Below are 23,955 nucleotides of genomic sequence, written 5' to 3' on the forward strand. Positions count from 1 at the left end.
CGAGAAAAGCAAGACTTAGTCCCAGAAGTGTCTGCTCGCCGCTGCCTAGCACTGGCTTCAATGGCAGAAGCAGGAAAAGCAGCAGTAACTCTTTCTACAGAGTGGGACTGAGCAAGACGCTGGGACTGACATCTCCGCTGAGCAGGCTCCACTGTGGCAGGAGAAGAATGGGAGACCGCAGAGGAGATGGCCCGAGATTCCCCCTGTGCAGAGGCGGGAACTCGACCCCTAGCAATGATAGAAGTAAAATTTCTTCGATATGACATGCATTTATTTGTGAAAAAAAAGAAAATTTGAAAAATGTCACAATTTTCCAAATTTGACCTTTTAAATCACAGAGATATGCCACACAAAATAGTTAATAAGTAACATTTCCCACATGTCTACTACTTGAGCACAATTTTGGAACTAATTTTTTTCTGTTAGGAAGTTATAAGGGTTAAAAGTTGAAAAGCGATTTTTCATTTTTCAAACCAAATTTACAAAACAATTTTTTTTTAGGGACCACATTACATTTGAAGTCACTTTGAGTGGTCTATATGATAGAAAATACTTAAAAGTGACACCTTTCTAAAAACTACACCCCTCGAGGTGTTCAAAACTACATTCAAGAAATTTGTTAACCCTTCAAGTGTTTCATAGGCATTTTTGGAAAAAAATGAACATTTAACTTTTCTTCACATAAACTTTACTTTAGATAGAATTTTTTTGACAAGCGCAGCAGGAAAAAAATGGACCCCAAAATTAGTGGTGTATTTTCTCCTGAGCTTGCTGATACCCCATATGAGAGAGAAAACCACTGATTGGGCGCATGGCAGTGCTTGTAAAGGAATGCAAAATTTCCTGGAATCATTAGCGGATGTCATGTCCCATCTGGAGAGCCCCTTATGTGCCTAAACAGTGGAAACACCCCACAAATGACTTCATTTTGGAAACGGGTCCACTCAAGGAATGTATTTAGATGTGTGGTGAGCACCTTGAACCACCAGGTGCTTCACAGAAGTTTATAAAGTTGAACTGAGATAATAATAAAATCCCATTTTCCCCACAATGTTATTTTGGCCCCAAAGTTTGCATTTTCATTAGTGGAAAAAAATAAATTGCACCTTATAATTTGTTGCGCAAATTCTCCTGAGTACTCCTATACCCCATATGATGGATAAAATTACTATTTGGCCGCACGGCAGGGCTCAAAAGGGAAGGAGTGTCATTTGACTTTTGAACGTAAAATTTCCTGAAGTCATTAGCAGACGTCATGTCCCATTTGGAGAGCCCCACAAGTGACTTCATTTTGGAAACTAGACCCCTCAAAGAATGCATTTAGATGTGTGGGGAGAACCTTGAACCCCCAGGTGCTTCATAGAGGTTTATAACGTTGAGCCGTAAAAATAAAAACACATTTTCCTCACAAAAATATTATTTTACTCCCAAATGTTTAATTTTCATAACAGGACAAATTGCACCATACCATTTGTTGTGCAATTTCTCCTGAGTACACCGATACTCCATATATGGGGAATACTATTTTTGTGGCACAGTGCAAAGCTCAGAATGGAAGAGGCACCATATTGGAGTTCAGATTTTGCTGGAATTGTTTGAGTTTTCCATGCCACATTGGCAGAGTCCCTGAGGTGTCAGAGCAGAAACCTCTATATGTGAACTCATTTTACAAACTACACTTTCCAATGAATTCATCTAGGGGTGCAGTGATCATATTGACACCACATGTGCCTCACAGAATTTTATACCATTGGGCGGTGAAGAAAGAATACATTTTACCACTAAAATGATTTTTAGCCCAGTGTTTTTAAATTTCGACGAGCTAATAGGTTTTTTTTTTACAATAAAATAAGGTCCATTTTTTCCTGAGTGTGCCAATACCCTACATTTATTCAGGAAATATTTTTCAGGCACAGTGCAAAGCTCAGAAGACAAGGAACACCAGGTTTTACTGTTTGTTTTTTTAATGGTTTGCAGGTGCCGTCACCAACAAGGAAAGCCCATGAGGTGCTAGAACAGCAAAACCCCCCATATGTGACCCCAATTTACAAACTACCCCTCTCAATGAATTCATCTAGGGGTTAACTGATCATATTGACACCATGGGTGTGTCACAGAATTTTATTCCATTGGGCAGTGAAGAAAAAATAACTATATTTTTCCCACCCAAATTTTGTTTTAGCCCCAGATTTAACATTTTCACACAAGAAGTAGGTAAAATAGCATTATAATATGTCCCACAATATCTACTGAACGCGGAAATACCCCATATGTAGCTGTACAGTACTACTTAGCAATATGGAGAGACTCGGAAGCAATCCACTTCTATTTGCCTATTGGAGTGCAGATTTTCCTAGAACTGTTTGAGGACTTTATATACAGAGCCCCTAATTGCTAGAAGAGCAGAATCCCCCTCCATTGACCCTATTATGGAAAGTATACCCATTTGGGAGTTTATCTACAGGTGTAGTGATTATTTTGACACCATGGGTATGTTCCAGAAACAAGAAGCAATGAATGTTGCCAAGTGAAAATTGCAAACTGCTGTTGTAGTGACCAGTATGTTATGCCCAGCCCGTTCTTCTGTAAGTTAGGCGGGCTCTCATCACTGCAGAAATGCCCAACATGTGGATAATATATGTGGTTTAGGTACACTGTGGGGCTCAGAAGGGAGAGGGCATTTGGATTTGGGAGTGCAGAATTTACTGATTTTCTTTTGGAGTCTTATGGAGCCATTTCGCTTTTCCAGTGCCTTTTTACTGCCAGTAATGTGGAAGCCCTCTATGTTTCCATTAACAGATGACAGCTTGTTTTATTGTGGATTGAGTTGAAGCTTTTATTAGGAACATGTTACATGACGTTAAAGATCAGTAAGGGTACGTTCACATTTGCGGTTTGCGCCGCAGCGTCGCCGCCGCAACAAAACGCATGCGTCGTGCGGCCCTATCTTTAACATTGGCGCCGCATGGGGCCGCATGTGCATGCGTTGTGTTGCGTTTTACGCCGCATGCGGCGTTAGGGCGCACCTGTCTGGGCGCGGCAAACGCAACATGTTGGATTTTTTGTGCGGCGCCGACCTTTTAAAAAACGCATGCGTCGTGCGGCCCTATCTTTAATATTGGCGCCGCATGGGGCCGCATGTGCACGCGTTTTGCTGCATTTTTGTTTGCGTTGTGCGTTGCGGCGACGACGCTGTGGCGCACAACGCAAATGTGAACTTAGACTAATCCAGCGCTGTACTCTGAGCACTTACTATGGGGTTTCCTTCTAAATCTCTGGGTGACATGATTTAGATGAAACTCCTGAGGAATCCATTCACTATGATGAGGCAGCAGAGGTACTCTGGACTCCATCTGACCTCTGTTCAGCAGTGTCCTTTTCAGAAGTGCACAAAAATGTCTGTAGCTGACAGCACTTTTATGCAATCCTAAAAAGATGGACACTATCGGATCACAGGTCAGACAATGTCCACTGTGCCTCCATCTGCCTCAGTATAGGGAATCTTCTGCCAGAGGTTCTGTCTGAATCACGAATTTGAGAGATTTACACGGAACCCCTAGTACAGGCGCTCAGCGCAGTGCGCAGGATAAATGTGTGCCGAGCCTTACTGCGATCTTTGGGAGGTAGAATGCCCAGTACTGACTACAATGGCAAAAGCTGGAAAGGCAGCAGTAACCCTTTGCACAGAGTCAGACTGAGCGAGACGTTGGGACCAATATCTCCGCTGAGCAGGCTCCACTGCGGCAGGAGAAGAATGGGAGACTGCAGCGGAGATGGCCCGAGATTCCCCCTGCGCAGAGGCAGGAACTCGACCCCTAACAGTCACACACAAAGACGCTTTTTATAGCAAAAAAAGTTTTTGCATAACCATACTTTGAGAGCTATAATTGTTCAATATTTTGGCCCACAGAGTTATGTGAGCGCTTTTTTTTTGAGGGACAATTTGACGTTTTTATTGGAGGAATTTTTTTTGGGGGGGCATTTTGTCGCACTATGTGTGATAAAATTAATAAGGTTGTTTTATTTATCAGGTCAATATGATTACAGCGATACCTCATTAATATCATTTTTTATGTTTTGGCACTTTTACAGAATAAAAACTACTTTATTCTGAGAGCTATAACATTTTTATTTTTCTGCTGATGGAGCTGTATGGCGGATTGTTTTTTGCAATACCATGTTTATTTAAATCAGTTTTTTTTATTGCGTTTTATTTCACGTTTTGTTTGGTGGTAAAATGATAAAGTTTTGATTTCTGTCTTGTTTTTTACTTATTTTTTATGATGTTCACTAAAGGGGTTAACTAGTGGGACAATTTTATAGGTCGGGTCGTTTCGGATGTGGCAATACCAAATATTTGTACTTTTATTGTTTATATTTTTTCAAACAAATATTTATAGATAACAATATTTTTTAATTTTTTTATTATTAATTTTTATTTTATTTTTTACATTTTTACTATTATTTAAACAATTTTTTTTACTTTTTCTTTAACTTTTTTACTTTGTCCCACTATGGGACTATCATTTTTTGCAGGCTGATCACTTGTATAGTAAGGGGATGCAGCAGTATCCCCACACTATGCAAACAGTCAGCTCTGCACTGACAGGGAAAGTTGCTGATCATTCATTGCCTATAATCAAGCAACTTTTATAGCTCTGGTGACCTGGATGTCATCACGCCACGGGGCCTCTGATCCAAAGGCAGAGGGGCAGTCATCCCTCTGCCGACTCCCGGAATGCTGTGATCGCGTTCCATCGCAGCATTCAGGGGGTTAAAGTGCTGAGAGCGGTGCGTGACCACTACTAGCACTTAGCGCCGGGTGTCAGCTGTCAGAATCAGGAGAGAGAAGTTAATTTATTTTGGACGAATAATTCTTTGAAATCCTATGTGGAGTGCGGCCGAGTATCGCGCGGTCTGCGCGTCATGAAAGAGATGGCCCAGTTTAAGGATAATGATTTGTTCGTTGAGGAGTGGGAGAAAATCCTGCTGCAATGTTCTCGGGACTTGCTACAATTGGTGTTAAAGCAAAACATTATTAACTACGAGGCAGCCAAAATTGAATTGATTAAAACTAAAGAGGAACTAAAGACTAGACTGTCAGAAACACAATGGACTACTATAGACAAAAAACTGGATGTTAAATAGGTGATTTTGCAAAATGACATCAAACAAAGAAAAAGAAATAAGTTTATTAGAGACAAAAGTGACTTTGAGTCCGGAAAAGTATGTACTTGGAACAAAACGGGTCTGTCATATAACCATCGCCAACATCAAAAGAAACAAAATCGGACTAAAAGACAAGGATGGAGAAAGGCTGATAACAGGAATAAAAGGGATTATCTCACAACTGACTCCGATTCAAGCGCAACAGAGGACCTTGGAGAGTCGACAGCGTCTCTAGCCCCACTACAATCAACAACTGCCGTTGCGTCCCCTTTAGACGCAGGACGCGCCGAGGGAGTAGGCGGAACGGCAGACAGAAATGCCAAGAAAAGGAAACAAGTCTTGTGGCGTCTGATGAAATAACTGTTGTTAATTTAACGGATCGAACATTAGACGCGCACCTCTCAGTTTTGTCTAGAGGGTTAAATTTTTGTATACCAGAAAAATTCGATATAGTTGATTTCAAGATTGACTTGTTTAAAGCGATCAGAAAGATTCACTTGTTTAAATCTTTTGCTTCAAATAATAAAGGCGCAGCTACAGCGAACCCCGCACAGATTCTGCCCGGTAGCGCGCCTTGTCATGTGGGTCCCCTGGGCTTTTTTGTCACGGAGGACCCATTTGACGATGTGCGTGCTGAAACACAACAGCTTCTTGATCTTACCAATATAGGGACCACTAATATCCATACTAGTGATGCTTTGCCCGCACATTTCTCAGGTGGGGTTAAATCCACATATATGCCCCCTATATCCCCAGGGCATCCTGTGGATATTTTTGAGATGCAGGTGCTAAAAGACATGGAAGCACTAATATACGAACGTCCGGTTGAAAATTTACAGTTGAGAGAAAAAAAGGCATTAAAGGAGATACAGGAGTGGTCTGACATTATAATCAGGGGGGCCGATAAAGGCGGCAATACGGTCCTAATGTCTAAAGAGTATTATAAAAAAGAGGCGCTGAGACAGCTATCAGATGAAAGCACCTATAAAAAATTAAAAGGGGACCCCACCACTAAATTTAAGAACCTATTGCGCTCCCTTTTGAGACAGTATGTCGAGAAAAGGGTTTTTTCTCATAAGCAGGCAGAAAAACTGCTACCGGAGTATCCCAGAAAACCGCATTGGTATCACATACCTAAGCTTCATAAATCTGCGGTAGCCCCCCCCGGTCGTCCAATAGTGTCAGGGGTGGGGTCGCTAACAGAACCTCTATCATCCTACATCGACTGGCTGTTACGTCCCTTATTAAAGGATATTCCATCATATTTAAAGGATACAGGAGATTTCTTAAGAATAATAAAGCACTTTGACTGGCAGGACACCTTTGCCCTCACGTCTATAGATATAGAAAGTTTGTACACGAGAATCCCTCAAAAATTGGGGGTGGATACCGTCAAAATGATTTTGGGTAATACACCCACTGGAACCGATACCATCAGGTTTATTTGTGAAGGCTTGGTGTTCATTCTTGAGCACAATGCCTTCCAGTTTGATGACCAGTGGTACCTGCAGACGGTGGGTACCGCTTTGGGTACCTCCGTCGCATGTACCCTGGCTAACCTCTTTCTTGCCAGGTTTGAAGAGGAATATATTTATTCCTCAAATAACCCATTTCTCAAGCATATAAAGCTTTATGCTAGATATGTTGATGACATATTCATGGTGTGGGACGGGCACCAGGATACCTTTGCAGATTTTGTAGAGTACCTGGGGACGGCAAACACCATGAATATGGGGTTTACCTCGCAATTTGGAGGAGCCAGTTTGGTGTTCTTGGATGTCAAACTACAAGTGAGGGACAATAGTATTTATACTGAGGTGTACCGTAAGCCGTCGGCATCAAATTCTTTATTACATTTCGCCAGTGCCCACCCTTCTTATACTAAAAGCTCTTTACCATACAGTCAATTCTTGAGAGTTAAAAGAATTAATAGTGACCCAGAGGGTTTTGCACGACAATCGGTCGAACTGTTTGATAGGTTTAGGAAGGTGGGGGTACCCCAGTTCAATTCTGAATAAAGCCCACGATGGAGCAATCGCAGCAGATTTAAAATCTCCTAGACAGAGGACATATGAGAAAAAATTTGTGTTTAGCTTCAAATTTGGACCACTAGATAACCAAATTAGAGCAGCTGTTCGGAAAAATTGGCAGATCTTGAGACAAGATAACGATTTAAAAGAAATAGTGGATATGGGACCACTGTTTGCTAGTCGCCGCAGCAAAAATATTAAGGACTGTTTGGTCCGCAATCGTTTTGTATCAGATCACAGCAATTGGCTGTCTCTTAATAGACCAAAAGGTAACTTCAAGTGCGGGCGTTGCAATTTCTGTACTTATCATCATGTCGGTAGTACGATTACAGTGGAGTACATACAGCACGCAGTGCGCGATTTCATATCTTGTAGAACTACGTATGTAGTCTATGTCATTTTCTGCCCTTGCGGCTTCTTTTACATTGGCAAGACTATTCGGCCAATGTTCATACGGGTTAGAGAGCATTTTAACTCTGTGAGGACCGGCAAGGGGGCTCCTCGATTAATAGACCATGTCAAGACTTACCACGCAGGCAATGTGCAGGTGCTGCGGTTCGCTGGATTAGAACAGGTTACTCTGCCAGAGGGGGGAGGAGATCTGCACCGCCTCCTACTACGCAGGGAGGCCAGATGGATTCTTCGTGCAGACGCAGCTGGACCGCTTGGTATGAATGAAAAGCTAGACATGTCTGTGTTCTTGTAGATAGTTAATTGTACTATAGGTTCTGTTCAGTGTTGTTTCAAGTGTAGCTCTCAGAGTTTGATTTTAATTGGTTTTGTTGTTTTTATTGCACCTTTGTTCATGTTTCTATCAGTGGTGGTTACTCCCACCCATGTGCTGTGTGCAGGGAGGAGGTTTTTTTTTTTTTTCCTATAAAATCCTCCCTGCATTCATTCAGCCGTAGGACCCGTTGAAGTGCCACTCTGCACGAAACGGCCGTCGTCCGATCTTTATCCACTCCCTTCCCTGCTTTTTGTACAAAGTCCTAATAAAGTGGTGACTATTTTACCTGGGTAAGTGCGCTCCAATCTTTTTTCCTCGTTTTTCCTTTATGAACTCTGTATGCTTTTGTTGGATGCAGCACCCCGTTGGTAATGAAAAGGAAATTATCAGCCATATACGCCCTTTGCATGTGGTTTTTGCTGTTGTGCACATTGGGGTCAGATTATCGGGGCAGTGCGGAAGTAGAACTTTCTGTTACCCTGTGACCCGGCGGCGATCGCTCACACACCACCCATGTGCGTGGGTGATTGCAATTACGTAATAATCTGTCCCTGGTCATATAGGCCTAGGGCACATCAACGGATTATTACGTCTAATGTCAGAAAGGGGTTAATTATTTGTACTTCTTCCTGCCAACAAAATCTTTAAAGGCTGAAAGGAAAACTGATATCAATTAATAAATGTAAAACTTAAATACATTGAGGTAAGAAAATTATACATTTAGTTAGACCTTTATATCACATGTCGATCAGATCTTCAAAAATGTAATGAAACTATACCTTGTAAGTCCAATGACACAACAGCGGTATCGTCCTCCAGTCCTTCAATGACTTCACATTTATATCTGCCATAGTCTTCCAGTGTTATGTCAGTAATGACAAGTGAAGCATCATTTTCACTTGCTCCTTGTAGGTAAACCCTTCCCTGGTAGCTGCCATAGATCCTCTTGTGATGTCCCATTGAAACGAAGACATCCACCTCCTTGAGGTAATCTGAAGTGAGTTTGGTCCACTTGATACGGATTTTGTGAGAGGGTGATCCAGCAGTCGCTGAGTCATGTAAAAACTTGCATGGCAATGTTGCGTTACCACCTCGATGGGAAATTACTTTTGTTTGCTCTACCTCCACAAAAAGATGAGGACCATTCTCTGAAAGAAAGTCAAAGAAGTTTAGTCAGACAATTATTCCTCCAAAAAGTGATATTCACTAATTTTGTGTCCATTTGATTTTTTATTTCTGAGAACAGAATTTTGCTGAAATTTGCATGAGGTTACATCACAGGAGTATTCCCATGTTATGTAAGATATTACTAGGATATGCTATGATTTTCTGATCCATTGGGTTGCAAAATCTGGGAGATCCACTGATCCTGACAATAAAGAGTCTGTGTCACTGATTCAGTACTCTTGACCAATAATTCAAAATTGGAAAGAGTGCTGCAGTTCTCAGACTTGGGTCCCAGAGATCAGATCTCCACCAATAAAAAGGATAGCATCCTGTATCCTACTGAATATTCCTTTACCCGTTTCCCAATGTGGTCAATTTCTGTTTTCGCATTTTTATTTTTTCCTAATTTTTTTTTCTCAGAGCCATAACTTTAGAATTTTTGGGTCCACATGGATGTACGAGAGCTTGTTTGTTTTGGGACAAGTGGTAGTTTTGAATGTTGCCATTCATTTTACTACATAATGTACTGGAAAAATGGAAAAATGTCCAAGTGCAGTGAAATTGTGAGAAAAACTGGCCTCGTGGTATGATTCTCCTCATCAGTACGGTGACGGCGATTGCAAACATGTCCAGTTTTTTTATTGAAAAAAAGGAAAGAAAAAAGCAAAAAAAAAAATTATTGGATTATATATTTTACCATTTTCCTAAACCAAAAATCCTTTAATTTTTACGTTGATGGAGCTGTGTGATGGCTTATTTTTTGCTGGACAAGACAACTTTTTAATGATACCATTTTGGGATAGATATGACATTTTGATTGATTGCTACAGCATTTTTTGTAGTATTACAGAGACCAAAAAAATCTAATTTTGGCGTTCTTGAATTATTTCCATTTATGGCGTTTACCGATCAGGTTAATTATTTTTATATTTTGATAGGTCAGACTTTTCTGAATGCGGCAATATTCCTTTATGTGTATTTAAAAGAAAAAAAAATGTATCATCTTTATTTTTAATAAATCAGGGTCTCTTTTGAAGCCTGGCCACAGGTAACTGTCATCGGCAATCAAAGATCGCGTCATGGGCACGCCGATGGGCGCATTGAATGACAGTGCATTTAACGGGTTAATAATTGAGGGTGGCACTTTGCGCTACCTGCAATTGTTAGAGGCAGGTCTTTGCTGTAACACACAGCCATGACTTGCCCAGTGAGCCTGCTGTATAAACCTGCTACCAACTTGTGCACTTGTGCCGTAAGTGTCGCTAAGCGGTTAAGGAATAATGTAATAAATGAAAAAAAACAATTTCTGCAAAAATATTTTAGTAACAATACATAATATTACAATGTATATATTTTGTGTTGTCAGTATCTTAGAAGAGAATACTCAAGCTGTAACAAAGTGTCTATAGTGAAGGAAATGCTTCCAAATGTGCACAGAACTATTCAATGCTACTGGCATCATGGCTCCCATGGCTGAGCGATGACTACCGCAGTATGGGAAGCTGATGGCTGCAGTCACAAGCTGTGTGATCTATTGCACATCTATTAGTTCTTCATATGCTGAGCTGTGTATAATCCCGCACTCACACTGCTAATTGGCATCTTCCTATGTACACTGTGCATAGGCAGAAAGCTGCCATTCAATGGTGGAGGCAGGGTTATGCAGAGGTCAGGAATATGGAGGACTATGCGGCAGCAGGTTTACTAATTATCTAATGGTAGTCTCAGGCTAAAAAAAATAGCAGTTTTATCAAATCTTATCTAAGCAGCCCAGTAAGCGACACATCGCTGGAATGAGGGTCTCTATTTCTACTCTGTGCTGGTCTCAGATTAGGTGGATAAAACCTGGTGACAGATTCACTTTAAAAGGAACACCAATATATGAATTGTATTATGTAGATTTTTATTTAAAGTAATTTTCTATTTTCATCCAACAACTTGCACTTAAACATTATATTTACAGTTGACTTTAAAATCATAAAGCGCATACAGAGCAATCTCTATTTATTATTGGGCTTAACAATCTGTTTAGGTCGAATATTATTTTTTTTTTATCTGAGCACGCTTGGGTATTCTGAGTATCTGGGAGTGCTCATATATTACGATTTGCGGCTGATAGACAGCCTGAGCACATGTGGGGATTCCCTAACAAACAGGCAATCCCCACATGCATTAAGCTGTCTAACAGCCAAAAATCCTGCAGCCGCAGGGACTCGAACATAATATAGGAGCAGATGCTCAGATAACATCCGAGTGTGCTCGGATAAGAGGTTTTTCCAGCAAGTTTGCTCATCACTAATTACATAGTTATTAAGGTTGAAGGAAGACTTTAAGTCCATCTAGTTCAACCCATAGCCTAACCTAACATGCCCTAACATGTTGATCCAGGGGAAGGCAAAAAAAACCCATGTGGCAAAGAGTAAGCTCCACATTGGGGAAACAATTTCCTTCCCAACTCCACATAATGGCTTCCTCTTTCTTTTTACACTATATATATATATATATATATATATATATATATATATATATATATATAAACATGGTCTTGTTAACCATAGGGACATGACTCTCAAGAAGATGTCCACATAGAAAAAAATTAAAGACTATGCACCTTTGGAAAACAAGACTACTCACAGGATGAAAATGAAAAATGGCACCACATATGATAAGTAGAGCGGCACAGTGAAGAGAATCAACTAGATAACATAAATGAAATATTAATGCCAAGTGACAGGTTCTCTTTAGGCCAGGTACCCGGATCCTCCATCCCAGTCTTTGACTACTTGGCTTCTGGATTTGTACTCAACAGAGGATAGCATTTCCTGTGGCAACATGTGGCTGCATCGCTGATGCAGAAAGCGGACTGGCTGGCTGATAATATTCTTTATTATTGGAGAATGGAGATGGATTAACTATTGAAATATCTATTGAAATATGTATCCGGCCCCTCTACACACTTCGTCAGTCACATGACAACACAGGAAAACTGTCCTCTGCTGAGTATAGGACCGATAGCCAAGCAGCCGCACTCAAGATAAAGTTGTACCTCGAAAATCAGCCCCCTACCTAGCTTAAAGGGAATCTGTCACCCCGAAAATCGCGGGTGAGGTAAGCCCACCGGCATTAGGGGCTTATCTGCAGCATTCTGTAATGCTGTAGATAAGCCCCCGATGTTACCTGAAAAAGGAGAAAAAGACGTTATATTATACTCACCCAGGGGCGGTCCCGCTGCTGGTCAGGTCGGATGGGCGTCTCTGGTCCGCTGCGGCGCCTCCCATCTTCATTACAAGACGTCCTCTTCTGATCTTCAGCCACGGCTCCGGCGCAGGCGTACTTTGCTCTGCCCTGTTGAGGGCAGAGGATAGTACTGCAGTGCGCAGGCGCCGGGCCTCTGACCTGCCCTCAAGAGGGCAGAGCACAGTACGCCTGCGCCGGAGCCGTGGCTGAAGATCAGAAGAGGACGTCTTGTAATGAAGATAGGAGGCGCCGCAGCGGACCAGAGACGCCCATCCGACCTGACCAGCAGCGGGACCGCCCCTGGGTGAGTATGATATAACATCTTTTTCTCCTTTTTCAGGTAACATCGGGGGCTTATCTACAGCATTACAGAATGCTGCAGATAAGCCCCTGATGCCGGTGGGCTTAGTTCACCCGCGATTTTCGGGGTGACAGGTTCCCTTTAATATAACTATCAGTTACTATCATTACTACAAATCCTATAAAAAATACTCCAATAGACAAGAGTCCAGTACAAAACACAATTTTTATTGAAACAAATACATAGAAACAAATAAAAGGAGAAGTCATGCTGAGAAATAGTCATCAAGTAAATATTATGAAATATTACAATCTGTCCAAAATAACTAATTGAATTAACTACTCATTTTAATTAGTTTATATGTATTTGATTGTTTCAATAAAAATTGTGTTTTGTACTGGACTTTTGTCTATGGGAGCATTTCTTGTAGGATTTGTTGCTAGTTTATACTCCATGTTACACATTTGGCCACATGTTGGTTTCCCAGTTATATAACTATTTTCAGATAATTTACAAAGATTATTTTCAATGTAATAAACCTTTAAACGCATGACATACTTCATTGGAATACTCACTTTAAAATGTCCTAGAAAGTATACCTTTTTGTAAAAAAGGATTGAAAATGAGGTTGGTGGGGGACGGACACCTGGCTGCCCTATCAATCATCTGATACTTGTAATGGCAGTGACTACAGCAAAGTATCATAGTAGGGAAAAAAAACACAGAATCCCTGAGTATTGCGGTACTCAGCAGCGGCCAAGGTATGGGAATACGGTGCTCTTCCCAGTATATTGCTTATATGTAGCCATTGTCAGAGAATATCAGCTGAAGAGTGGATGTCGAAAATTCTTGCATCTCCTACTTATGATCTATCTATTAAAACAATATGTCTTTCCCTAAGTCTCTATGTAAGCACAGATCCTGAAATCTGAAATTATGATCTTTCAACACCAAGCAGAAAAGTGGATCGTTCTGAAACATTTTCATTTGTTTGATACTGTTTCCTTAAACCTGAACATATGTGTTGCCAATTGCCTTGTGCATAAAGCAGAAGTGGGAACAAGTTAGTGGAGCTGATTGAAGAATGATTGGGAGACCTTGAGAAGGTTACGGAGAATGAACGCAGTCCTCATAGTGCAAAGCTTTACTGGGGACATCGAGGACAAATGTGAAAACACAGACGGCGATAAGAATGCAAGGCAGCACATGAACCAGCAAAGTGGCACAAGGAAATTTGTAAGTCATTGGCTAGATTCCAAATGAAGTCAAGGCGCCGTACTAGTATAATGGTGTTATAATTGCGTGCACTTTGATACGACCGTTACATTTTTTTCCCCCATGTTCTAACATGTCTCTTCACTTTAGGACATAAAAATTGTAAGTGACTGCTATTAGCATGGACATTATAGTGAAACTTGTCGCCATAACAAGTCTTACTTTCCTTAATAAAAGTGGCTTAAGTCCCATTTATATGCACAGAGTATAAATACCATATGAATCAGTTGGAACATTGTATTCCATCTAAAGATATAGACCGTGGTATTTGTTCAGAAAGTATCAGGGAAATATAATGTCTCATTAGAGTGTTTCAATGACCTTTCAATGGCTTTGCAAACTGGATTAATAGACAGCTGTAGCTTGCTATATTGCCAGAATATTAACTGGATGCAATTACATTGTTCCAACATGTTGACTGCTTTAAAGTCTAATGAAAGCAACTTAAAATTCTCCAATGTTCTTGAGGTTTACTTAGTTCTCTAAAACATAAAGCAAACCAATATAAGCAACTAAAAGACTGATAATGATGCTGCAATATCTTCCAAGATATCACAAGTCGGGTATATTACAATGCAAGAATTTTGTTAGACTGTGACCATTGCAAATATGGTAAATCAAGTTACAATGGTTAAAATGTGAGCCTGCAGCAACAATATGTACTACGAAGACAAGGTGATTCAGCAGAGAATACCTATCAGATTGTTCTTGGTAGCTCTTCATAGGATTTCCATGGACAGATTCTGCACTAGTTGTTCTGCTTAATAGGTCCCAAGGCATCCTTCACCCTTTAACCCCTACACATGGATCTGGACTTACATATGGTCCCCTGTGTCATGTCTGGAAGTGGCTGTTGGCCAATGGAGCTGGAAAAGGGAGGGGGTCCTACAAACCAGGTCAAAGCCAGAGAGGACAGAAAAATAAATCAGAATCATCAGGCACAGCAAAGATCAAAATAATCCAAGGTCAACACCTGAGTATAACACATAGGATTAGGGTGACAGGGGCATAAAGACAGAACCAGGGTCAAGTTTAACCTTTAACTCGCAACTAGCATCACACTGGGTATAAATAGCGAAGGACCTGCCCATAGTTTCCAGGAGAGAGCTAATGAAATCTGAAAAAAAGCTCATTGATGAAACACAGGATGATTGTCAGACATTACCACAAGTACCAGCTATACTCTAACAGAAACTCAAAAGCGTCGCCCAGCAGCATCCACAGTGTTAGTGTGGTACTGCCTAGGGACAGTAGGAGCATTTTGAGATACAGATGAGACACTGATAATATCACTAGTACAGCACTCCAATGCTTTGATGACTATTAAGTCACCAGCACAAAGAATGAACTAGCAGCTCAACATCACATTCTTACCTTCAGGGCAGCCCCACTTTCATGTATAGTTAGATCTGTGGCAGGGTCGGCATTAGGGAGAAGGCAAACTGGGCAATTACCCAAGGCCACAACTTGCTTTGGTGCCCTCCAGTAATTACAGCAGAAACTAGGGCCATAATATAATATAAGTTCTGCATTATCAGTGTAGTTTGCAATGTTGAGATTGCTTCAGGACCTATGGTGACATCATGGTAATATGTTGGAATGTCATCACGTGTCTGAATGTATGTGTGTGTGTGTATCATACATTGTGCATGTCATGCATTGTGAGTGTGATGCATTGTATTTGTGTATGTGTGCATGGGTGTACCCACCAAGGGGCAGCGGGGGCATCTGTCCCCCTAGAAGCAGGGGCACGCACCTATCAGGATGAGGCCACCGATCACCACCTGTCTGAGTAGGTAATGGTAATGGTTGTCTCAGGAAGCACTGACGGTAAGCAGAGGGCAAGGCGCCAGGGTGACTTGATGCATCGGCAGAGCGGAGGGCACCCGCAGCCGCTAGTAGGAGCTTTATTCCCAGCCTCAGTGTCTGCCGGCCACTCTGCACTGCAGATCAGCACAGTGGGAACTGGATTCAGTGATGACATCATCACTGAATGCCCCAAGTCCTGCAGTGCGACGCTGGCACAAAAGCTGGGTAGATTTCTGGAGCTGCTAGGAGAGTAGACGAAGTAAAAAAAAATGTAAACACTTGTTAAATCAGACAGTGACCTGATGGGAGATAATGTGGGGAGCTGTTGTATATGATGTGGGACTGGGAGCCCTATGGGGGGCTGTATGGGAGACCTATGGGGGCTGTATATGAGATTGACTCCCATGGGGGCTGTATATGATATGGGAGCCCTTTGGGGGGCTGTATATGATATGGGAGCCCTATGGGGGCTGCATATGGTATGGGAGCTCTATGGGGGGGCTGTATATGATATGGGAGCCCTATGGGAGGGCTGTATATGATATGGGAGCCCTATGGGGAGGCTGTATATGATATGGGAGCCCTATGGGGGCTGTATATGATATGGGAGCCCTATTGGGCATTGGGGTAGCTGTGTATGAGATGGGAGCCTTATGGGGGGCTGTATATGTGTTGGTGGGGGGCGCAGTTTTGAAGTTCACCTCAGGCAGCAGTGTGGCTAAGTTCACCCCTGCCTATAAGCAAAAAAATAATATTATTATTATTCCTGCGCTTTATTCTTACCTTGCAGCACTCCCCCGGAGACCACTGGTGTCTTCTAATCCCCAGCCGGGCCACAGCGAGTGCGGGCTCTAGGACCCGGAAGCACCATGTGACCGGTGACGTCGCCCAGTCACATGGTGCTGTTTAAGGTCCTGTGCTAGGTCCTACAGTGCAGGGATGAGGAGCGATCTCCGTGTGAACCCTGCAAGGTGAGTAAAAAGTAAAAAACACAGAAAGAAAGCACAAAAAGAATTGACATGGTCATTCTTTTTGCGAACGCACTTTGCAGTGCAAAGCGCATCTGCAAAAAGACGGACCATGTGAAAGACATTTCAGCAAAAGCCATTGATTTTGCTGGGATGCATTACGGAGCTGCATTTCACTGCATTTACGCTGCGCTAAATAGCGCTGCATAAATGCAGAAATACGCAGCATGTGAGCGCACCTGTTTCTTTGAAACAAGTAGTCATTAAAATTTATTCCAGTTATAATTTATTAATTTACCTTCTTATTTACATTTAGAAGACATCGAGGCTGCCTAAATGGATATAAGAAACTGTTCCAAAATAGGTAAGTTAAGTAATTTCTGTAGAAAATAAAATTGAGAGGAAGCAACCCAGCCTAGAGACATTTAACCATAAATCCCATGTTTTCCAATAGGTCTATAATAGTGAGGAGCGAGTGTAATCGTTACTATTTGCATGAATAGTACGGTATTCGCGATACTCTTTACTCGTTGAGTAACCCTGGTGCTCGTGAGTGATGTGTCGATCATTATCGATCTGACGCAAATTGACAGCTCCCTTCACTACATAAATTGAGCTGGCACCTCAGTGAGGGCAGATTGAATGTTCGGCTCTCTCTGGGGGGTACTGCAAGGTGTTTTATATAGTAGAAATGTGAAAAAGCCCCTCTCTCGCCCTGTCCTGGAAAGACTCAGCTATGGCCGGATGAGTGTGGGCGGAGCCAATTACTCATTGACTTACATTGTACTCGCTATTTGGACGAATATGCGAGTATTAAAAAGTACTCGTTATGAGTATAGCAAGTGTGAATATTATGCCACTCGCACATCACTGTTCTATAATATAAACATACATTGGCCAACTTTACTTAATTTTATACTAAATTCGTACCCATTGTAAAATAACGTAACATCTCAAAATTTGAAGGTTTTGAGTTAAGGGCTAGAAGACATAAATCTTGTTGTCAATGATGCTAGCAAACTACCAGTAAATAAGAAACACAGTTGCAACGGTTAAGGATGCAATATTCTTCTTTCGTGAGTCACCAGCCCGTAGGAATATGGTTCCCAATCTATCAAGACTCTGTGAGACCAGATGGTCTGAGAAATACAAGAGCATAAGAAAATTTTCAGAAAGCTTCCATGAACTCATCAATGCACTAGAACATCTCTTAGTCGAAGGAAACTATGCTACAAGAATGTCTGCCTATCAACTGCACTGTGCAGTTACTAAATCAATTTTCATCGTAGGTTTAGTTATGATTGCAAAATACTCTGCGATTTTGGAACCCGTTGTGAATGTTCTACAAGGTAAAATACGGATTTGATTATGGTGAGGAAACATATTGCCCAAATCCTTGATGTCATCAAGAAGGATCAACAAGAAATTGAGCATGTTTCTGAAGAATTACTAAAAAAAATCACATGATATTGCGGAGAAAATCGGGGTTGAGTTATCAGTACCACGAATTACTCAAAAGCAAATACACAGAAGTAATCCACCATCAGAGACTGTGATTGAATACTGGAGATGGTCGTTGATCATCCCTTATCTTGACTCCCTAACTTTATCTTTGAATGTTTGATTCTCACACGAAAATACACCTGCTTTTGCCTTATCCTATCTTCATCCTTCATACATGCTAAAAATGGCTTCAAAAGATTTGGAAAAAGCAAAGTCTTTCATGGAGTTTTATGGGTTCGGTGGTATCTCTGCAGAAATAGATTTGTGGTACAATTTGTGGAAAAAGAAGGATTTAGCAGAAGACAAATTAAAGTACATTGAAGAGGTTGCACTTTTGGAGGAGGCTAATATTTTTTTCCCTGCAACAAGGCATGCACTCTTCATTTTAATTGCTTTCCCATCCACAACAGCTACTGTTGAACGATTTTTCAGTACCCTTTGAAGGGTAAAGACCTGGCTGAGAAGTAGAATGGGGGAGGACAGACTGACTAGGTTGTGTTTGATGAGCGTCCATCGGAAATTCTTCATGGAAAATCAGAACTGAATTGAAATGAAAATTTTGAACAAGCTTTCTTCAAACCCAAGAAAAATTATATTAGCATAAGACATGTAATTAGAATAAAAAACTAATTTTGTTTGCAAGCAAATAATTGTAATAATAACTAATAAAAGCACGGCTATAATTTCATATAATTTTCTTAAAATTTTGGTTTCATTCACCTTTTTTGTTCTAAAATTTTACAACCTGAATAAACATGGCTTGCCCTCCCTAGTTTTGATCCTGGGTACGTCCATGTGTCTGTGTGTCATGCATTGTGTGTGTAAAGGAGAGCTCACAGGTATAAACATGTCGGTGGTGATGAGCGAATATACTAGTTGCTCGAGATTTCCCGAGCACGCTCGGGTGTCCTCCGAGTATTTTTTAGTGCTTGGAGATTTAGTTTTCATCGCCTCAGCTGAATGATTTACAGCTATTAGCCAGGATAAGTACATTTGGGGGTTGCCTGGTTGCTAGGGAATCCCCACATGTAATCAAGCAGGCTAGTAGCTGTAAATCATCCAGCTGTGGCGAAAAAACAAAATCTCCGAGCACTAAAAAATACTCGGAGGACACCCGGGAAATCTCGAGTAAAGAGTATATTCCCACATCACTACATGTCAGCAATTGCCCAATGAATGAGCAAAATGCTGCTCATTCATAGGGTAATAGGATTGTTTATGCCAGAACAAAAATAATCATTCTCAGCAGCCAATTGCCCAGTATAAACTGATGATGTGCAACTGATAGCATGATACTGTTTGGGGGATAGAATGATCTTCTTGTTATGATTCTGTGTCCATAACTCTTCGTCAGTGTAAAGTGGCCAGTAAATAAGCACCAAGCGACTTGAATATTGTTGATATTATTTAACTGCCTGAACTCAGCACACGTAAATGCAATCTAAATGTTTGTGTAAAAAATAGGAATGCTCCAGCAATGAAAAGTACTGTAGGTATAAAACTTCACTTTTATCACAGCGATTTAAAAATTTTTGACTGACTTATAGAGGTTAGGGCGGTTTTACCATGACTAATGCTTGAACGCCATACCGGGTCAGTCTGCCCTAATCTCTGTGATAGGTGAGTCACAATTTTTTAAATCAATATAATAAAAGTGAAATTTTATACTTAGTATTTTTTGTGTTTAACTTTACCCATATCAGGGCGGCTCTATGCAAGGATTTCATTCCCACCAGGGTGCAGAGCAATGACGGTGGTGAACTGACTTTTTTTTTAGCTAAATGTTTGTGTGTGTGATGATGCAATATTTTAGAATTTGGGGAAACACTTTACTTTTTGATTAGGGCCCCACTTTGCCTAAAACCAGCTCTGATCTGAGAACAGTATGGTATAGGATCGGAGTAACTGATCAGATTGATATACATTTTTATGGAAATTTTTTTTAGTAAGACCTGCATTTTATTCATTGAAATCCCAGGTGTTTGTATGCACGTCAGTCAAGTTCTACTCAGTGATTGACAGCTATCTCTGTATGAACAATCATACAGGGAAGGATGTCAATCACTAAATAGGACTGCCCACTTTTCACATATGCATACTAACATCAGGAAGTTTAAAGAATAAAATGTAGATTTTACTGAAACTTTGCCCACAAAAATGTATAGCATAGCAACCTGAACAGCTCCTCGTGCTCTATAACATCATGGCTATAGATCAGATACCATTTTCAACATAAAAGGTCACCTTTAAGAAAAATAGTAAAAAGTAAATCATATTATTTGAAACCCTAAAAGGGTTCTCCATTAATGTAATAAAATGGCCCTGTCACATAATTAAAACAGAGCCCATCTTAGTCGTGTCAGGATCGGCTCCAGTCTGAAGGGACACTGCTTGTGACCTGTGTGTCAACTGACAGGAGATGCATCGAGAGCACACTTGCCTCCAAGAGCTGATGAAGGAGAAGTTTGTGAAAGAATAAGAAATATATTGTTAGGTCTCGAGTTCCCGCTTCTGCACAGGGGGAATCTCGAGCCATCTCCGCTGCAGTCTCCCATTCTTATCCAGCCGCAGTGGAGTCTGCTCAGCAGGGACGTCTGTCCCAGCGTCTTGCTCACTCTCACTCTGTACAGAGAGTTACTGCTGCTTCTTCAGCTTCTGCCATTAAAGCCAGTGCTGGTCAGCAGCGAGCGGACTTCTCTGGGACTAAGTCCTTGTCTGCACACACTGAGCATGCCCAGGGCAAGATCTCCCGTTGGAGATCGAGGGTCATGTGCTCAGGCTCTGCAGCACATTCCATTGGTCCTCTTGGCAGGTCTTGGAAGGGCAAAGTTTCTGTGGCCACTTCCTGTGCTGCAACTATATAAACTGCGCATGACCGCACGGCCATGCGCTAGTGTACAATTGTTAATGTGTGTATGTTGTGAGTGCAAGTCGTCCTTGGATACCCCTACCCTATTGAATGTCTGTTCGCGGAAGGTGTATGGTTGCTATCTAGCGCCCGACTTAGCCTACAGCACGAATCACACGTTACAGCGTCCAGTTGCTGTGACCGCCAGTACGGTGCCGTGCACTTCCTCTGTGCTTTCCTTACCCAAGCCTGGGTGGTTAGTGTCGTTCATCAGTGCGGCACCGCATGCACTCTTGTGTCCTAATATTGGTATTCAGCTTCCCTACACACCCAGTTGCGGTGTTGTGCCAGCAAGGGTCTAATCGGACTTCAATCCTAGTTGGGGTTGAGTTAGCTGACTACTTGCTCGCCCTCTATGTGCGGTACCGCGATCCTGTGACGCAACAGGATCGCTTCCTTCACGCTGGGTGAAGTTTAACCCACGTGTGTATACTTATGAGTACCGCCATATAGTCCGTCATTACTTGGCAGCAGATTCCATCTCTGCACGGTGGACCCCGGGCTGCGAACGCACCATACACTTTCTGTCTTATTATTTGGTGCGTTCCGCTAGCCCTAACATTACACTAGCGCCAGGGTCTGGCTAGTAATGACGGACAAACAGCAATCCTTGCGGTATATCCAGCAGCTGGAGGGTAGGTTGGCGGCTCTTGAGAGCGCAACCTCAGCTGTGGATGTTACCGCAGTTGCTGTACAGGCTGCTAGCGTGGCTACAGCAAACCCTGTCCATTGCCACCCCTGCTCCGACATTTTCTCGCCTCCCGCTGCCAGAAAAATTTTCTGGTGATAGCAAATTTTGTAGGGGATTTGTGAGTCAGTGCTCTATTCACCTCGAGCTCCTGGCTGCACGTTTTCCCACAGAGCGGGCTAAGGTGGGATTTATAGTGTATCTCTTGTCGGACAGGGCGTTGGAATGGGCTACGCCGCTGTGGGAGCGTGGCGATCATGTGGTGCAGAGTGCTCCGCTGTTTCTGAGCACTCTGAAACAGGTCTTTTTAGGACCTCAAGTCACCCATGATACTGCGCTCCAACTGCTGGCATTAACTCAGGGTGAGTCCTTGGTCAGTCATTTTGCCGTCCAATTCCGCACTTTAGCTTCTGAGCTGGATTGGTCGGATAAAGCCCTTATCCCCATATTTTGGAGGAGCCTGGCTGACCACGTTAAGGACGCTCTGGCCACTAGGGAGATTCCTGCCACACTGGAGGAGTTAATAACTGTCTCCACTCGAATTGACCTCCGTTTTAATGAGCGGAGGTTAGAGCGAGCCCAGTGTAGGCAGAGGTTTCGGCTGGCTCCTACCTTCGCCAAACCTCTGGAATCTCCGGTTCTGGTTCCTGAGTCACATGAGGCCAGGGAAGTGTCACAAGCGGGATCTAAGTCCCGGACCGCTGGTGCACTCAAGGTCTGTCATGTATGCCAGCAGTCGGGACATCTAGCCACCAGATGTTCTCAGCGGTCGAGGAAACGTCAGCGTCTAGTGGTAGTAGGTGGAGGTGCACTAGACACGGCGACGTTTGCCTCTAAATTGTCCTTTAAGGGGACAATTACTATAGGCTCATTCTCCCACTCGGTAGAGCTCTGCGTGGATTCTGGGGCGGAGGGCAATTTTATGTCTTCTGCCTTCGCCCAACGTCACGCAATACCCCTGGTTATGCTAGCTCAACCAGTAACGGTACGAGTGGTGAATGGGTCGACACTGCCCTCACAGATAACACACCAGACCATCCCTTTTACTCTGTCCATGTCGCCATCTCATCAGGAGATTATATCTCTGCTCGTCATTCCTGAGGGAATTGATGAGGTCCTGTTGGGAATACCTTGGCTACGGTACCACTCTCCTCATATCGAGTGGTCCTCTGGCAGAATCCTGGGATCGGGCGAATCTTGTGGGGGTAGGTGTCAGAGGGAGTGCATTCAGGTTGCTACTACTGAGGTACCCGCAGATCTTTCCTCTCTCCCCAAGCAGTATTGGTCTTATGCAGACGTGTTCTCCAAAAAGGCGGCGGAGATCCTTCCGCCCCATCGCCCCTATGACTGTCCTATTGATCTCTTGCCTGGTGCTGAGCCTCCCCGGGGTCGAGTCTATCCGCTATCTCTCCCGGAGACGGAGGCAATGTCACAGTACATCCAGGAAAATCTGGCAAGAGGATTCATTAGGAAGTCAGTGTCACCTGCTGGGGCAGGGTTCTTCTTTGTGCAGAAGAAGAATGGGGAACTACGTCCATGCATAGACTACAGGGGTCTTAACGCCATCACCGTTAAAAATAAGTATCCTTTGCCCTTGATATCTGAGCTCTTCGATAGGCTTCGGGGAGCAAGGGTATTTACTAAACTAGATCTGCGGGGTGCTTACAACCTGATTCGCATCCGTGAGGGGGATGAATGGAAGACGGCTTTTAACACCAGGGATGGGCACTATGAATATCTGGTGATGCCCTTCGGGCTCTGTAATGCCCCAGCCGTTTTCCAAGACTTTGTGAAAGATATCTTCCGGGATATGCTTTCCACCTCGGTCGTAGTCTATCTGGATGATATTCTCATCTACTCTCCAGATATTGACTCCCACCGGAGAGATGTTTGCAAAGTCTTCGACCTCCTACAGGCAAACTCCCTCTATGCCAAGTTGGAGAAGTGTATGTTTGAGCAGGAGTCCTTACCTTTCCTAGGCTACATCATCTCTGCCCAGGGATTGGCTATGGATCCTGCCAAACTACAGGCTGTGATGGACTGGCAGGAACCCCATTCTCTTAAAGCGGTGCAGCGCTTTATGGGGTTCATTAATTATTATCACCAGTTCATTCCGCACTTCTCAACTTTGGTAGCTCCCTTGGTTGCCCTCACCAAGAAGGGGGCGAATCCC

At 42.6% G+C, this 23,955-nt stretch overlaps 1 protein-coding gene across 1 annotated transcript in view; it reads right to left on the reverse strand.

Moving 5' to 3' along the window:
• HAPLN1 (hyaluronan and proteoglycan link protein 1) overlaps window positions 1-23,955 on the reverse strand; it is a 214,484-nt gene that overhangs the window by 110,366 nt on the left and 80,163 nt on the right. Inside the window, exon 3 of the mRNA XM_069751302.1 lies at window positions 8,706-9,074. Coding sequence (XP_069607403.1) covers window positions 8,706-9,074 — 369 coding nt within the window. The remainder of the gene's footprint in view (window positions 1-8,705; window positions 9,075-23,955) is intronic.

Source organism: Ranitomeya imitator, chromosome 1 (genome assembly GCF_032444005.1).
Source record: "Ranitomeya imitator isolate aRanImi1 chromosome 1, aRanImi1.pri, whole genome shotgun sequence".
NCBI lineage: Eukaryota > Metazoa > Chordata > Amphibia > Anura > Dendrobatidae > Ranitomeya > Ranitomeya imitator.